The sequence below is a fragment of the Trachurus trachurus genome (genome assembly GCF_905171665.1).
Source record: "Trachurus trachurus genome assembly, chromosome: 11".
NCBI lineage: Eukaryota > Metazoa > Chordata > Actinopteri > Carangiformes > Carangidae > Trachurus > Trachurus trachurus.
The window spans coordinates 25,072,714-25,088,386 of record NC_139904.1 but is presented as its reverse complement, the minus strand read 5'-3'; the positions used below and the strand labels follow the sequence as shown (position 1 = coordinate 25,088,386).

Below are 15,673 nucleotides of genomic sequence, written 5' to 3'. Positions count from 1 at the left end.
AGGGTTTGTTGACTGTGGAGCAGTTTTTCCTTTGTGCGCAGAGAAATGACCGTGCACGGTTCATCTTTTAGACGTGTAAAACCTGCACATTCTTGGTGGCAGAAGAACAGAGAAGTGGACTTGCAGTCACGGCTCTGCTCCAGTGTCTAGTTTTGCGAGGGGAGATCAAAGAGGGGGAGCGCCCCCCTCGGCAGACACTGCAGAATGCGCCCCTCAGTTTTACTAGCCAGCCCAACTTGAACTTGACCATGGAGCCTGCGCAGTACGCATGTAATCCAATCCATGGCCCTGGCAGAGCAGACCTGCCAGAATAGTTGCTTTTAACACAAAAAGTGTTTCAGTGTGTGATAGAATGGCGCATGAATGGGGTTCTGGTGGATGTAGAGTCCGCCGCTGGCTGCAGCGCACCGCTTTTCACAGAGGGAGTCAGAACCTGGAAGAAAATTAAAATCCAGCCTCTCCTTCATTACCGTGGCCCCTCCCGTCTCCGTTGCTTCAACTTGGCCTTGAAACAGGATGACGCAGCTACCAGAGAGTTAACTCGCTGACCTTGGGAGCGAAACATGTCCTGATGACTATACAGCTGTAAGTGCTGTAAGACCCGCTTTTATCGCTCTTCCCTGCTCCATTCTGGAAACTCCTGTGCTATTACACGAAGGGCTTACCATGCCACTGAGATCAGGCCTGTATTACCCCATTAAGAGGGGGGGAACACATCATGGGGTATGGCTTACCACCAATTCAGCAGTAGCAAGGCAACACACCAGGTGCAAAGCCCTGACGTTTCACAAGAGTGCATGTAATTCTTTAGACTGGTCTGTGCGTCCCTGGCATCTCTGGGGAAGGTGATATTTACAAGTCTGTCTGCTTGCAAATGGGTTTTTATTTTTAGAGAGTGTTGTTGTCATCAGTTCCCCTGGAAGTACGCGTCCCCATGCATTTACTGTTTTCTATATGTTGTCTAGTAATTTTCAGCTGCTAATAACGGATTTCTAGAACTATCCTGTAATTTCACGGGTTTTCGCCATGAGTGCAGCTCGGGTGCGGATGTTGAGTGGGCGCACTGCAGCATTCAGATGGCTTCCAGCTGATTTGCTTGTGATTGAAGGTGTGTTACAGATAAGCCCCGACAGTGAACGGGCCTTGGTGTTTCTGAATCATAGCCATTTGGCATTTCAATCCATAGAGCTACAAGTTGCAGCATTTTCCACTCCTCACCCGACTTTTCCGCAGCCCGCGGGAAATGGAGAGAACTGCTGTGAAAATGTGTTATTGTGTGATTTTTCTGTGAAATAAGGGAATAGTCGGATCTTTTCTTTGCGTGCGCTCTAATTTTGATTTAGTAGTTTTTCTTTCCTGTGAATCCTTCAAGGTTTTCAGTCTTGAACGCATCACTGTGTGCGCATTCGTTACATTATGAATGAATTAATGTACAGTTATAACAGAGTAAACTCATTTTAGATTACAATTATGAATCGCAACAAATTTAAATTCATAAATGCATTTAATTGAGAAAAACGTATGAATCCATATTCAAAGGTGTTTAGTTTGTTTTTTTGAACTGAATCAAACACGCAAAAACAGTAATTTACTTAATTCTTTCATTATTTCATTTCAACATCCATCTGCAAAATAAATGTTTCCAATTGAGATGTTTCGACTAATCAGCAGTTTTTCCCCCCCTTCTGTGCATATTTGATTATTGGTTGATCTTTAATTGTTGGACACGCTGATTAACCATTGCGGCTATTTTCGTTTTGTTTTTTAAAAATTCCTTCATTGGCCTATAAGACGCCTAAACGGAACTAATTATAATATTTCTATCGAATTGCGCGCCGCATCATCACCTCACTATCTCCGCACCTTTTTTTTCAAACTATTGAAACGACAAAATATCTGTAATACCACAAAGCATCTGTTTTCTCTGGCTTTTTTAATGCATAAAGTCATGAAATCTATTGCAGTTCATTTGTAGCTTATGATCATGAAGCACGCGACTGATAAAGCTCAGAATCAGAAATATTATTTCATTTCGGCCTTGTTATAATAAAAGTGGCTGCAAGAAGCCCTTTGTGCACTGGCGATAAGGGCAATTATCAAAACAAAAAACTGTAAAACAACCCAGGCGATAAAACAGGCGACAATAACTGTGATCATAATTATTATGATGTGATAATTAGGCAAATGTAACCACTTTCTACAGATGATAAATGGGGAAAATGTGCTTAGATGACGTTTTAGTGTTGATGTGAACACAAAGGTCTTTGCAGGCATGCCAGTGACTGGTGACATTTAAAAAGTAGCCACTATATGCACCATCATAAGGAGATGCTCCATTACTCCATTACTACTACCTCCCAGCTGCTGCAAGCCAAAATACAACATATGTGGAACTGAATACCGGCGGAACATTCAGTGAAACAAACTGCAGACCTTTATATTTACTGAGATTCCTCTATGCCAGTAAATGATTTCACGTGCAGCTTACAGGCTATGGCTTTAGCAGGCTGTTAACGCAACATTTAAGACTTCTGCTGGAGAAACTGAAACAGACCGAAAATTTGCAGCAAACGTGTCAGTCAAACAAAAGCACACAGAGGAAACACCCTGGGAGCGAAGCCTTGCAGTTAAATGTAGACCTTTAGGTGGTTTCTAGTGTGTATCCGAAAATGAAGTGGCACAGTTGTTGTTTTTTAATGCAGTCCTTCATAATCACACCGCGGGCCTGCGTCCAGAAAATATGGAAAAGTCAAGTGTGTGACCGCCCTGTGGTTCACTGCCCTGACCACAAAGACATATTGGCTGTTATGTTTTGACAACTTTTTGACAGCCATACACTTTAAACACGTGTCATCAACACGGATGAAATTTGACTGCGTGTTCTTCGTCTTAGCAGTCGGTTTAATAACACATTTTATCCTATTAACGATAGAAATTTATAGCCGAGCAAAACTTTATATAGACCTTTCCTGACTTTACCCGGGCTTCAGGCGCTGAGGCCGCGGGATAAAGTGCTCTTTCTTTCTCTGGCTGCGTAATTTGGATGCCAATACAAACAGGGGGGTTGGACCTTGATAATGACCTTAGAGAAAAGCCTCCAGGCCATGCTGCCAAGTCTCAAAGTGGAGCCCTGCAACTTCCACTGATCCCTCAGATGGATCAAGGGAGGTACATATGAAAATCAGGAATAATTTCAGGATTGCCTGGTGATTTCCATGGGGACACAGGCTCCTTAAGTAGGCCCAGTATTCAAATCATGCTTCCGCCTGATCACTGCTATTTTCTTTAGTTTTTATCACTTATTTATAATAAGAATCCACTGATCAAGTAAAGTGAGTGTTTTCAACAAGTTTGTTCACACAGTGTGTTTCAGTGAGCGTACAATGGATGGGGGAATGTGCGTCTATTTGGCGGGACAATTTGTGCGCCCCTCCTGTAGCGTGTGTGTGTGTGTGTTCATTGTACTTTGGGATGTCTCTTGTCTGGAATGACCACATGTGCACGCCGGCGGCCACCTTGTCGAAGACTCATTGTTGTTTTGACTGCAGTACTTACACAAAGACTTAGGTGATCCACCATAGAAACACCTTGCAGCAGCGTATTCAAAATAAAGTGCTGACATGATGAAAATACTGCGGATGTAAAATCTATGTGAACAACATGACAGCTGCAACACGTGGGGCGGTTATTGATTAACTGCGGTGGTATTTAAGCCTATTCCAATACTTTATGTCTACATCGAAGAAATAGCCACAGGGCAATGCTCAACAGGCTAGGCCTTGTACAGTTCCTCCATGACTCATGGTTGTTGCTGCATGTTGTTACCCAATGATTTAATTACTTAACCTCTTGTGTGATAAGGTCAAATCCAAACTACTTTGCATAGCCTCTCTGTCAGGAGTCTTTTTGCATTTGCTTCATATTCTGCCGTATAAAGATGTGAAAACGGAAACTCGACCGCGTTTTCTGAAGAATTTTGCATAAATTATTATCTCAGTTGATCTGATCAAGTGTAAACCAGTGTGTGGTGAATGAAAAATCATATGCCTTAGATAAACAGAGATCCTGAAGGAGTATGGCCGCGTAATTCCAATGCAGAAGGATTCATTATGAGCCCAACACGTCGAACAAGGATCTACTTTGTTTTCTCATCCTGGCTATAGCATTGTTATCGTTTCCTTCTTCCAATAAGTGACAGTAATGAACAATATAGGCCCGAGTTTCATGGCTGTTGCTAAAAAACAACAGTATTTGTTTATTTTGTAAATAATGATTTAGTCAAACATTGTATATGATTACAATTCTTTTTAAAAAACATTTTATTTTATTTGACTTGAGTGCGACACATTCCTTTTAATTACATGACTTTCAATAACAGTCAAAAACATTCAATTTACTTCCATTTAATTCAACAGAGATGACGCACCCTCCTCATATCGTTTCATGAGTCTTTCACTGTTGCTTTTTTGAAGTGTTGTCTTCGACTACACCGTTGTTTGCTCCTTCCGTGATTTTTCTCTCTCTTTTTAAAAAAAAAAATTGTTGTTTTTCCTGTACCATTAGGGCCTCAGCACAAAACCTAAAATATTTCATTCTATTATAAAACTGAAGAACCCATATCAGTAGGCCATCACAATTAATTTTGGACCTCTAGCTCATTTAGTTTGGCATTTTTACAAGGACACGTGTAAATTGAAATTATTTTATTATTATTATTATTTCAGTGAACTTTGCGCTGACACTGGCTGCGTGGCAGTTTTTGATATAAGCTATCAAAAGAAGCAGATGAGCCGCAGCACGCCTTTGACACTTTACATGAACACGTACACGTATTACACGTGTATAGGCTGGAAATGAAACATCTGCACCCGCGTTTTACGCACTTGAGTGGCAGCTTCTGTTTGTCTGATTTGTATTCTTTTATTGCACATAACACACCAGCACAAATGCACCCAGCCAGGCCAACGCTCATGCTGGATTTTGAAACTCTGGTAACAAATCCAATGAAAGCTGCACCAGGTCCATTTCCTCCAACACAGAGTAGAGAAAGAGCCACTGGTCGTAAACACAAAGCAGCAGACCGGACACCCACGCACGACACGTCTATCCCGTTCCTTCTTTTTTAGAGATCAACATCATTTTCACACGTATCTGCCAAAAACACCCCCAAAAGATCTGCAAATAAAAAAAACATTCCTTTTATATTTCGAAGGCCGGGTTCGCACCAAGCACCACGTCAAGCGGGTACAGACTAGCTCCTGAGACTGAACGGTGGAGAAAACAAAATGATAGTAAAAGTTAATGTCCTCCAATAGCTTTCATTGGGACAGGAATTCTCACCCCTCTTCCGCTCTTTTCAAGAGCTCAGACGGTTCCTTCAAAGCCTGAATAGCCCGACAGGCTGGATGGCTAGACAGCAACTTTCAACTTGACCTTGGCCTCCAGCCGCGTCTACCTCCTATGTAAAACCCGCACGCACTGCCAAGTGGGAGAGCTGCTTTCTGTCTTTGCATATTGTAAACATGTCGGAAGTCGAGCGCCTGGAGTATTCACTTTTAAACACGGCCTTACGTCTGATTTTCCTTCGTTTTCACCTGAAACTGGGGCAGAGTTTTATTTTGGAGGTCGTTTGTGTGAATGTGTTGGGCAGAAACACTTCTGCAGCTGAGTTACCAGGAATACATGGTCTCTCTCTAGCTGCTACTGCATCCCATATTCAATCCGCTGTTTGTGCAGAATATAGAACATGGTACACAGTGTATCCAGGCCTATGCACCGACGGGAAACAAAGGGTTTAATTCCACGTGCGTCATGTACATAATCGAAATCCAATAGCCTACTTCAATATTATATTTTTGTAAATGTAAATCTCCTGTAGTAAATGGTTGTGAAATGATACGCAGTTGTTAGTGCGACGCAGACAAAGGCTGGTCAGTGAGCGTCCTGGCCACAGGCTACATATGAGTGTAGCCTACATAATGAATCATATCTGCCTTTCAGAAATCGCGACCATTATTAATCAACTTTCTTTTAAACTCAATGTGAAAAGCAGATACGTGAAGCCAAAGTGATCATATTCATAATCCTGTGATTTTGAAATGAAACGTTTTTATGAATTAAAAAAAAAAAAAAAATCCAATCTCCTAAATGAATCTTACTTTTTTGATTTAAGGCATAATATCCATCTGAGGTGAAGGAGACCGGGCAAAAGCTAAATCTCTTGATAGGTACGGTCACCTTACTTCGCCGCATTTTTCTCCATTTAATTATCTGTACTGGGTGATGTTTACCGTCCTCTTTGCATAGGCTGATCACGTGACAGCATCTAGGCCAATGACGGCGCAACCTCGGCGCTCTTGTGCGCGTCAGAGTGCCTTTACTCTCTGGGAACCAGTATCTCCTTTTTTCAGTCTCTGGGCTTTTTAAAAAAGAGCCAGAAGCTTCAATGTTGGATGCCGTGCTATGACAACGTCACTACTGCTCCGTCCTCGCTGGGTCGACCCGTCGGTGATGTTCCTCTACGACAACGGCGGAGGTTCCGATGAAGTGAGCAAGAACATGGAGGGATTTGCTGGTGGCAACTTTGCTGCGAACCAGTGCAGGAATCTGATGGCGCACCCCGCGTCCCTGGCACCCAGCACGGCTTACTCCTCCAGCGACGTGCCCACCTCCGGTATGGGCGAGCCAGTCAAACAGTGCAGCCCTTGCTCTGCAGCTCAGAATTCATCCAGCGCGTCCTTACCTTATGGGTACTTCGGTAGCAGTTATTACCCGTGCAGAATGTCGCATCACAGCAGCATAAAAACGTGCGGAGCGCAGCCCCCCTCCGCGTATGGAGAGAAATACATGGACACGTCCGCCTCGGGCGACGACTTCACCTCTCGGGCAAAGGAATTCGCTTTTTACCCGACCTACCCCTCAGGCCCATACCAACCTGTTCCCAGTTACCTGGACGTCCCTGTGGTGCCAACTATCAGTGCGCCCTCAGAAGCCAGACACGACTCCCTGCTGCCCATGGAGAGCTACCAACCATGGACTCTCGCCGCCAACGGCTGGAACAGCCAGGTTTACTGCGCCAAGGAGCAGCCCCAGCCTGGACACATGTGGAAGTCCTCCATACCAGGTAGGATACATCCCTGAGAGTCCAGCCTTTACAGGACAGAGCTGTTTGACGTGCTAGTGTTACTTCTCAGCAAACAGGATACACATTGTACAGAATGGGGCTGAATGAAATGTCAGTTAGTGTGTCAACCTACAAAACAAACAGCAAAACAGTCTGATAATGTGGCTACAACAAAATAAATAAGTAATAATGTATGGCATGAAGTCAGCTTGAATATGTCTAGTACACTTAACAAAAGTGAAAGAAACACTTCCCGCTGGAATGATTTTTATGCTAATAAAATAATAGAACATTTTCTGGTAAATATTATAATCTGTCATTATCACACAAAAGCTAGCACCTCTCCTCTTGTTTTATGGCTTTATTTGCGTTATTCTACACAGCAACCTTTGAAATATATATATATATATTTTTTTAATCACGTGGAAATATGAGGCCCCATAATGTTCATTCTTGTAGATGAATATGATTTTGAGAGTGCCTGTGAGCCAGAGCCACTTGTTGAGAAGCAGCCTGTGACAGCTCCTCTCCTCTTTTATTTTCTGCCTCAGACGCAGTGTCTCACGCTGGAGACTCCGGCTCTTATCGACGTGGAAGAAAGAAACGCGTTCCATACACCAAGGTGCAACTGAAGGAACTCGAGCGCGAGTACGCCGCCAATAAATTTATCACGAAGGACAAAAGGAGGAGGATATCTGCCCAGACCAACCTGTCCGAGAGGCAGGTCACGATATGGTTTCAGAACAGACGCGTAAAGGAGAAGAAAATTGTCCACAAATTGAAAACCATCAGCTAGTTTTTTTTCTTCTTACGGACAGTGGGAGATAAACTACCACGCGCGCGCTCGCGCGCGCACACACACAGACACACACACACACACACACACACACACACACACACACACACACACACACACACACACACACACACACACACACACACACACACACACACACACACACACACACACACACACACAGTTGGACTCATGGATTGGAATAACAAAACTGAACATGATTTATTTGTATGTTGCCAAATGATTTCCCGGAGCTTCTGGAACAAAGTTTCGGAGGCCTAACGCCGGAGCCTCCATATCCTGCCACTTGTTGTTAAATAATGTTTGAGGAGTCAAGTGGAAGGAAAAGGGAAAATATATCTAGCTGCAGTATGTGTGACTTTTTTTCTGGCATGTTCACTCTCAACGCAGGAAAACTGACCCCAGTTCAGAAATGTGTGCGCCACCGAGCTACGCCTTTATCTACAAGTTTAAAGATAAGGGCGAAGATCCACAGGAAGTGACGATGAAACGGATTTGGACCTTGGGAATGTTAAATATTAATCTCTCCTGTCTTCCTTTTTAAAACCTACTCACATGTTTAGCTTGTAAGAAGTTTAGTCGTATGCGAATCCGTGCTCTCATTCATTATCAAGTCCATGGTGCAATTCTTATTATAATGCTTAGATAATCGTCCGGGATATGTGTTCATATCAATCATAACTTTTATAATGTGTGCGTATTCATGTGGTTGTGTATATAAAGTAAATTCCGGCATGATATCCAGGTTATTTGTGTGTGAGTCCAATATGTCGGTGTTTAAAGTCCGTTCAAATAAAACATGGACTTGCTTGAATTATGCTGAAAATGGACCCGTTTGCTTGTAGCACAGTTACAACCTCTTTATCCCTTGGAGGACATGATCCCCCTCCATTGTTCTTTCACATGAATTTAAAATCCTCCTCAAGGCCCAAACTGCAGGTTACAATCAAGGTTTTAATTGAGAAATTGTCTATTAGAAGGGTACATAGTTTTCTTTACTCGTCAACAGCCTGCTCTGTTGGTCTACAGATTTAATTTTAAAATCGAAATATTTGGAAGAGTCTGTAGACCCCTGTGTGCTTCTGGGAACAGAGGAAACAAGTCAGTTGAGGCTGGTCTGTGCGGAAATATAGGCTAACATCGCCATCTAGCGACGACTTTGTGACACACTCCCATGAGCACACTGTGTTCCAACAGTAACCATAATACTACTTACAAAATAATACAACATTCGTAATAACACAAATTCAGTGTTTCACCATTTTAATAATTTTAACAATGAACATTCAACATATTCCAACTCCATCTTTTGTTCTCTCCTGGTGCAGTAGTACAAATTAAAACAATCGCTTAACTATTTACAATGATCGCAGGGACATTTAATCTTGAAGGCCACCGCCAACATGTTGTTTCTGTCTTATTTCTTTTTATTTTAACTCTGTAATTTTGTGTAATCCATAATTGGCTACTTGTTACATTTAAAATCATTACGGTCATAGGATATGCTTTAATACGACTCGTCCTTTCAGTAAATTACTATATCTATATTGCGTCAATATGTTGCGTTGAACCAAAGCGGCCCATTTTTACGCATAAAATGTTGATATTTATAATCATTTTAATCATGCATTTGTACATATAGTTTAGTCGTTTTAAAAGCCGCATGCAGGCGGTAGAACACCATTCTGCTTTGTGATAGCGTCCCAGTGTTCCTGTTTTTAAATTATTTTTAATGTGTAGGCATACAGGGGAAAATTCAGATAGGAATCAATTTATCGCTTTGAATCTAGTTTGGCAATTTCTCTCTGCCTTGCCTGGAAATTTAGTAGAACAAAGAAGCAATACGTATGAATAGTCGAAAATGCTGTGTTGAAAAATGTATATATAATAGAATTATTATAAAGGAAAATTAATTACATTTAAAGCTCCCCTCGCTGTTGCATAGAAATATTTGACACGGTGATGTTATATTTGGAAAACAATTATTGTTCAATCAACAAGCTGCTTTATTTAATTAGAATTGCATTTTTTTTTATATATATTTAAGAGAATTGAACGCACGTATTCAAAGTGTCGCTGCAGGTTGTGCCGTGTTGTGTGGCGCTAACACGGATTGATAAGTGTTGATAATTACTTGGTGGCGGAGTGTGAATGTTTACTTGTCGTTTTTAAAAGATTTCTTTTTGAGTGACTGTGCAGCTGTAACGCAGCTGCAGCCAAAGACCCATCGTCCTAGCATGCTGGGTTTGGCTCCATTTAATGAATATGATTCAGTCTTGCTGGCAGTCAAATGTCAGACATGAAACCAAATCCGTCGTCATCCAGAGCCCCGGCTCCTGTAGCTGGCTTTCCCAGCTGTTAGGCAGATATAACGGTTTTAGTCCAGTTTTGTGAAATGTGCCAGCTTTATGCATTTTATGTCTTGTCCCATTAATTCCAAGCACATAGGCTTAGACAGGACGCTACTCTCCCAGTAATTTGAAGCCCGTAGACTTAGCCCATAGGTTAAGTAGACTAAACGTAAACGGTCCCAGTCACTGAAATATGAAGTGATTGATTTTCCGCGCTTCCGCTCAGTGGTTTAAAAATGTTGGCAAATAACACAAATGGAATTTGTTGGACCCATTCTCAGTTTTTTACATGGTGTTATGTCTTTCACCTTGCCTTTGCCACTGGGCCCCTATCACGCTCTTTGTACCATTTCCCCCTCCGGCCTCTTGTCATATAAACCTGAAATTCATCCTTAACTGCCAAGGTAACTAGGCAACTACAGTGTTTATATATTTATCACGAGAATATTAAGCCCTCCAAATAAGATATATAAACATTATTCTATAAATTCTATAAGGCCTGAACCTGAGCTGCTTGTTATTATTATTATTATTATTATTATTATTATTATTATTATTATTATTATTATTATTATTATTAATATTAATATTATTATTATTATTATTAATAGTAGTAGTGGTGTTATTTTTTATTATTGGTAGTAGTATCAGTAGCAGTAGTATTATTATTTGTTTATTTATTTTATTTATTTATATGCCTATTTACTATTGATATTATTTTTGTAATATCTATTTTTGGTTTTTGTAGCAGAGGTAGTGATGGATAGGTGATGCTGTTTCTGTTTTGTAGTCATAGTTTGTCTTTTTCAACACACTTGATTTAATGTGTGGGGTTTAACAATCCAGCGGATCTAATGGCCTATCTTAAAACATTTAAAAGCGTATTTTTAGTAGCCTACTTGCTCAGTAAACTGAGATTTGTATTTACGACAGGGTCATTTACAGTCAGCTAAAGACTGGAGTAGCTATTTCTAATCGGTGAGTAGTCAGATATGTTGTGCTTATGACACGCACGTGGCCAGCTGCTTGATTCAGAGAAATTTGATACAGTGCTCTATGTGCACGAGCACGACATCTTGCGGTGCCTTCTGACGTAGAGACCAGCGGAGCGCGCACGCATTAGACAAGAAGATCAGAGATGGGAGAAAGGTGAGATGCGCGACTGCTCGCCGCATCCCAGAGTCCAAAAACACAGAAGAGTGGAAGTGTCGAGGCTTTACAGCGGAAGTTTACTGCGGTGACGTAGAGTGGGTGGCAGCTGGTTGGCTTTCTGAGAGCACGGCGGCGACTCATTGGTTCGCTGAGGAGCAAAACAACCCTAGAAGTCCCGCCTCTAGCCAGAGGCATGAGGTGACGGTCCAAAGCTCAGAGCGCAGAGCTCCGCCTATCATGAGCCATCTTTGATGGGACGGCCCAGACTGACGCAGGAAGACACTGGGGGCTGGGCTCCACGCTCAAGAATTGAGTTTTGCTGCCACACTAAGGACAAACAGGGAATTGCAGTTGATTTGTTCCCTTTTTTAAATGCATTAATTAACCTCTATTTTCAAGCAAAAATCAAACTTGTAATTCACTATTATTCATTTAGCGCATTTTAATCACCATTAGGCCCAGAAGATGAAGTAAGGTGGAAACATTTGTCTATTAGGTATTCAAGTATTCAGACAAAATGACTCTGTGCTGTTTTACTATTCAGTTTCTTATTACACCAACACTGAAAACAGATTGGTCTGTTTTAAAGAACAGTTAGGTGATGTAATTTCTTGTGGTCCAATTGTTTGAAAAGGACTTTGGGTTCTTCTGCGTCAGTTTTACGCCCTCACACAGTCTGTAGTCTACAAGCAAGGGAGAAACTCAGTATCACTGAATAAACAGATACCATGGGCGGCTTTCGGATCAGTGACAGGGTAAACAGACCGCATCGTATCTAATACGTAGCCTGGCCTGGTTTTGCACGTCTCTGGCTTGACTGTCAGACGCGCTTCAACACAGACAGCAGCAGCACTAGGCATTGCTCTTTACATTGACCTTCGCTGTCTCCGTCCGTAATGGAGGCGAGGCCTGCAACCTTCACTTCACTCAACAATATAGCTCTGGTCAAGCCTAAAAAACACGAGTTTGGTTTGGAAGTTAATCTCGTAATACACCACAAAGACCGGAGCAGACATAAGCTTATCCAGCACCGTGACAGCGGTCAAATAGAAGCACTTGACCGAGATTACGTGAAAGCCTCCTCCATGTCCCAGTCGGCGCCTTATTCCCCCACAGCCCTTTACTGATTCTCCTGTCCTGATTCCTCCCGTAGATCATCTCATTTTCTTTCAAATATTAATGCCACCTAATTTACTGTAGACATTTATGAAGGATGTATAGACTATGTTTTCAAAGAATGGTATCAAGCGAGTTGTCTGTGTGTGTGCGTCTAATGCGTGGCCTTTGTTTTCGTGAAGACATTGAATTAATTATCTGTAAGCAAAAATAAACCATCACAATTCAGCTTTAATAAAATCCAACAATATAGCCAAAATAAGAATAATCCCGCACGATATATATCCAGACGAACTGTACAGCAACCCGTTGAAATGTAGGTTGCACTTGGCCAACACGCTAATACACGCTTCTCTTAAAAATGTAGCCGCTTTAAATAGTTTTTTAAATCAACACGGGAATGTGCGACAATATGTATAATGTAGGTTAAGAAACAGCTGCATACGAATCATATTAGTGTAATAGGACAGGTTTAACTAACCTATTTCCGATCAAAATAAACTAATCTCAAGTCTAATGCCAACCATAATTTCACGCGTGGCTGTTTTCCATATTGCGGTTTGTTGTCTGATTTTGTGGTCATCCAGTCTGGCTCAGTCTGTGATTCGTTCATTATTTGATCTTAGATGCAGGTGTTCATCAGCGAGCAATTTAAGTGGCGAGTTTTCATTGAATAAATCCGTTTTATCAGTAAAAGCTCAAGTTGGCGCAGTCTGTTGCTGTCACTGTGGTAGTTAACCTAGATTTTCCTCATCTGAAATGACACAAAAAAGACACACTGTACAGCGAGCGTTGCGTGAATTTTACTTTTTCCAAATATCATGTAAACACTTTGTGTTAAACGGGGCATATAGTGTCATTGCAGATCCACCTAAAGCCAAATATTGCGTTAGAGGATGAAAATCAACCAGTAATCTAATTAACATAGACTGAATCTACATTTCAACACAGAAACATACTCTATATATTTATAGGCTACTGTTCATCACTCTCGGTCCGATTATTAACTTTTAAAACTATTTGTCACTTAATTGGGCATATTTTTTTTTGCATGCGTACGCGATTGGAGAGATTTTGGTGATTTTTGTGGAAATTCTTCATTTTTTAAATGTTATTAATGTTTTGTTCCTACTTAACGGCGGTTTTCTCATGCAGTAGACTAGTTTGTGCAGCCCGAGCTCCCTCTTCATATGAAATCCAAAGCCATTCACTAGACTTTAATTGCGACCCGTTTCTTTCTGTCATTGTTTTCTCCTTTCCTTTCTTGTTTTCCTTTAAGATTTCATTTCTTCTCCCACTGAAGTCAATTTTATGTTCCTTTTTGTCCAAGCCCGCTCCTCCTGACGCCTTGTCTCCCAGGATACCCCTCTACAGGCTAATCCAACACTGTGAGTCTTCACTGGTTTGTCGGTGGCTGCTCCCGTTGACCGTGGAGTTGGTCAGTTTCCCTGCATGGCCCCTGTGTGGTCCGCTTTGGGCCCCTCTGTCGTCGCCATCGCTGTCGGCCCACATTTCTGTCACCTGTGGATAAATCAACAGTTGTTCGCTGAATCAGGTTCAAATTTACTCAGATTATTCCTGCTCGTTCACTTCCTATTCGACTCCAGTGCAAGCTGTGATTGTTTCATGTTTCACTCTGATGGTTTTATAATCCTCAAGCAACCCCAGGCTTGTATCAGCATATCCAGCAACATAGTACCGGCTAGGCCAAGACCATTTAACCTATCATTCAAGTTCAAAACCATATTCAAAAACATCTCATAGCCTAAAAGATGACAAACGGGGAAAAACTTAACTAAACACATAGGCTACATTTATTTATTTTTTACTGAATGTTTTATGGTTTAAATTAAATCTACATTTATTAATCAGAAAGCCTGCTCGACATTTTGCTGTGGTTATATGATGACTGTGTCTGCATTACAAACTCCTCTCTTGGTAAAGTTGTATTTTGTGACCTTTGAATACAGGTATATGAACATGGCGCCCCGTCTTCTTATTCTATAATCAAACAGCCTGTGCATCTCTTCGGCCTCCTGTTCAGTACATTATCCAGTCCTCTACACAAAGTGTTCTCGTTTTGATGCTTTGAGGCGCAGGTGTGGTGGCTGCTTTCTTCTTTCTTTTCTTTTTTTTTTCCTGTATCATAAAATGGAAACAAAACAGCCTCTACTAAAACTCCGGGCTTGTTTTATTCCACTTTAAGCCTGAAACTACAGGAGGTTTCTTCGCAAGACACTGAATGCGCCTATTTAGCCTCCTTTATAGCCTATAGGCCTACCTGACGTGGCGTTAAACTGTACTTTCAGTTCCTCCCCAGGCTTGATTGTTTACTTGTTGTCTAACAAGGTTTTATGGCAGAAGGATTGGGCAATCTGGACGTCGCATTCCCTTCCTGACACAGCCGCTGCACTTCTAAACTGTGGATTAGCAGTTCTCCTACATTTAGAGTAAAGTAGCCTGTATCGTGGTGATATTAGTTACTTTATCTAATTGTTCAATTTAAATCCTCCACCCTCAAAACGCAAATGTGTGCGTGTGTGTGTGTGTTTATATGTTTATATGTGTATGCGTTAAGGTACAAAAACAAAGACTATCATGGCAACAATGTCTGTGTAAACAAAGCTTTTTTCTATCTCGGTGCTAAAAGTATAAATAATCAAGTGCTGACTTTAAGGTTTCTTGACAATTCTTCAATGTAACATCACGAGTTAGTGTCACTGGTTTACTATTTAGATCAAATCCTAAACCACATCAGAGACTACACTGATAGCCTACGTCTCTTATGACGCACTATTAATGCGAAGGTGGAGTTCATGCTACTTTTCCTCAGCCTACAGTCAGAGGCTTTCATTATCGACCGGTCTTGTAACCTAAAGCCTACGCAAATGCAACAGCAATTAAAGGAACTCCATCCGGGGCACAGTCGGCTCTTTGCTTTCTGTGAAGGAGTCGCTCCCTCCCCCGAACTTGAAGTCGACCGTACAGACAAAGCTTTGGCTTTGAGGGCTTTTACGCAGCGCCAGACTGCAGTTTTGGTGGAGAAAATCCGCCCAGGAACCAGAGTCAGGGAATCATCAGAATGCACTTCTTTAATACAAAACACATTCGACC

At 41.6% G+C, this 15,673-nt stretch overlaps 1 protein-coding gene across 1 annotated transcript; it reads left to right on the top strand.

Annotated features, from left to right (window-relative positions):
• Nucleotides 1-6,423: 6,423 nt before the first annotated feature.
• Nucleotides 6,424-7,919, top strand: LOC310993484 (homeobox protein Hox-A13a; the record flags this gene model as incomplete). The annotated part of the gene is made up of 2 exons (XM_083981841.1): nt 6,424-7,123; nt 7,675-7,919. The coding sequence occupies exons 1-2, from the start codon at nt 6,463-6,465 to the stop codon at nt 7,917-7,919; spliced, it is 906 nt and encodes a 301-aa protein (XP_083837967.1). The 5' UTR covers nt 6,424-6,462.
• Nucleotides 7,920-15,673: the final 7,754 nt, after the last annotated feature.